The sequence below is a fragment of the Aspergillus thermomutatus genome, assembly GCF_002237265.1.
Source record: "Aspergillus thermomutatus strain HMR AF 39 chromosome Unknown NODE_615, whole genome shotgun sequence".
Lineage (NCBI taxonomy): Eukaryota > Fungi > Ascomycota > Eurotiomycetes > Eurotiales > Aspergillaceae > Aspergillus > Aspergillus thermomutatus.
The window spans coordinates 1-2,573 of NW_020798663.1; the positions used below are offsets into that span (position 1 = coordinate 1).

A 2,573-nucleotide genomic window follows, 5' to 3' on the forward strand; every position below is an offset into this window, starting at 1 on the left:
CCATACCATCTGGGTGCGTGCCTGCACTAATTTCCCTAACTAGGCCATCTGGGGCCAGAAATCACGCTGGGAATTCAACACCACATGGCATTCATTGATCACAATGCGGTCTAACCGCCGCATCCACTGCAACCAGTTTAAAAACGTCTGGAAATCGGGGCTGACCGCGGATTCGGGCGTCACCAACATGATCAACGCGGCATCTGGGGGCTGCTGGCTCTCCCATGCAACACATGAAATCCCCAGCTGCTGGCACCGGCGCTGCATATCAGCCCGTAATGCAACCAGTGGGACCATAACAATGGTGGTGCCTCCAGGGGCGGTGAATGCTGGCACCATGAACAACATGCTCTTGCCACTACCTGTGGGCATCACCGCCACTATGGGGCTCTCCCCTCACTGGATGGTCCGAATGGCCGGGTCCTGCACCCCCCGGAACCACATGGTAGGCTGCCCAGTCATTCACTGCGTGGCTGCTTCCATATCCATGGTGGCCAGCTGGTGGCAGCGCTCGATGCGACTGACCTCGGCTTCATCCTCCCATGGCGCTCGTTTGCGCTTGCCTAATATTAATAGTGCGGTGGCTGCGGATGCAAACCCCAAAAACTGATGCCAGTTAGTACTGGATAACCGGAACATCTCACACCGGTGGTTGGTGCTGCCAGCTTGTTCGTGGATACTTCAACCATACACCATCCCTGCGACATGTGATGAATGGGCGGCCTGCAAGTCAGCAATGTGGCCAATCCACTGCTCATCATCCATAAACTCCTCAGCATCTGCATCCATGGCTGCTGGTATGTGGTCGGCCTCTTACACATTATTTAGAAATGCAGTGGATGGACGTAAAAACCGGCGGCTGATGCCAATGGCGATGTCCTGATATGCTGCAATGTGGATGGCAGTCCCTAATTAGGTGCGTGTTTCTCATTTCAAAGCCTCCCGGAACCGCTCGGATGACCATTCACGGCCGGTGCCTGGATCAGGGCCCCATAACCATGCCGTGTGGGCGACGGTCCTACTCTGGGATGTCTGGTTGCTCTGGTTGCTCTGGTTGCTCTGGTTGCTCTGGTTCGTCTGGTTCGTCTGTGATGCCGCTGCCTGCGCTGCCTCCCATGCAGCTAACTGCTCTATAAACAGCAACACCAACCACATATACCACACCACCAACTCCCCGACCTCCCGCGGCACATATCGATGGATAATCTTGACATCATTACTGGCGTGGAACCCCTTATGATATGCCGTCACAAATGTCACCATCCCATCCTTAATATATATATTACGCCGCCTACTATTCGCGGTGTTGCAGTGCTGAATACTTAATAACTCTAGGGCCCGCGCCGGCTGCCCCGCGGTGACATGCACTATAATGGCTAACTTCTCCTTGAACTGGGCCACGCGCTGCCAATACTGCTGGATGGCTGCGGGGTGGAATCAGCCCCCTCACATGAAATGCCGCTGTATGGCCGGCTCGGCCCACAGCCGGTCGATCATCCAGTGGGTCCCATCCACCGGCCACTGGGTCCGTGCGTCCTGCAAAAAGTTCCACCCGGCCTGGCTCTGGCTGGGATCATCATATATTACTAACCATGGAATGGGGGGCATCTGGGCATGATCCTGCATGCATAAATGGCCTAGTATCTCCCTAGCTACAGTCACTAACCCATGGATGAACCCCTGGAAATCACCCATAGTGAATGCCATCTGCTGGTATAATAACTGGTCCTCCCCTATTTATGTCACATGGCCGGGGGCAGTATGATTATAATAGACCTTAAGCCCATATGTACGCTAATCTAGCAATGTTTCTATAGGGCTATGGGTGCCACGAATCATAAACTAGTGCATCATCCATGTCACCTACTCCTGGAATGGTCAATAGCTGTGCCGGTGCATGTCCATGGCAGGTAACAGGTTGTCACTCTGGATGGATGACATGGGGGGTGATGATTAGGTTGCAATGGCGTCATCACTATCATACCCCTCATTAATATCCCCTAATATGTCATCTGCGCTGGCTAACACCCATTCAGCGCTCTGGTCCTTCTTCTCCCACATCTAGATGATCTGCCACGGGTGTGGATCCATCCATAATACCTTCTAGACCACCATGAACCGTGCGATCTTGATGACCTTGGATAATATCAGTGGATAACTCTCGGGGTCCCGCCAGCTGGTTTCCCCCTAGCCTAACACAGCCATGGCACATACCAATGCACTCTCATATTCATGGCTGCGATGGTGCTGGTTTAGTAACTCAATACAGAACTCCAAGCATGCCTTTTCCATATTGGTCATGGCCCACACACCCCGCTGCGGGTCGTCCATCTCGGTATCCATGGGATCGGGGCTGCTCTGGGGGGCCTGGCCCGCCAGCTGCCATAGCTGCCGCCATTTCTTACGCTGCCGTGCAGTCATTCCATATTTGGGGCTGGCCCAATCATGCAGGGCCTGGGTCCGCGCAATGAATGCTAATATCTGCTGCCATGGCTGCACATACTTCTTGATAGCGGCCTCGTTCATGTATGCCAGCAGCGGCCGGTATGGGGTCTGCCCCCGCTCAGACCGCA

The 2,573-nt window shown here is 54.2% G+C and overlaps 1 protein-coding gene across 1 annotated transcript; it reads right to left on the reverse strand.

Annotated features, from left to right (window-relative positions):
* Positions 1–39: 39 nt before the first annotated feature.
* On the reverse strand, positions 40–2,526 carry CDV56_100022 (uncharacterized protein; the record flags this gene model as incomplete). Its single annotated transcript, XM_026753641.1, has 3 exons — positions 40–358; positions 467–606; positions 2,215–2,526. The coding sequence occupies 3 exons, from the start codon at positions 2,524–2,526 to the stop codon at positions 40–42; spliced, it is 771 nt and encodes a 256-aa protein (XP_026609430.1).
* Positions 2,527–2,573: the final 47 nt, after the last annotated feature.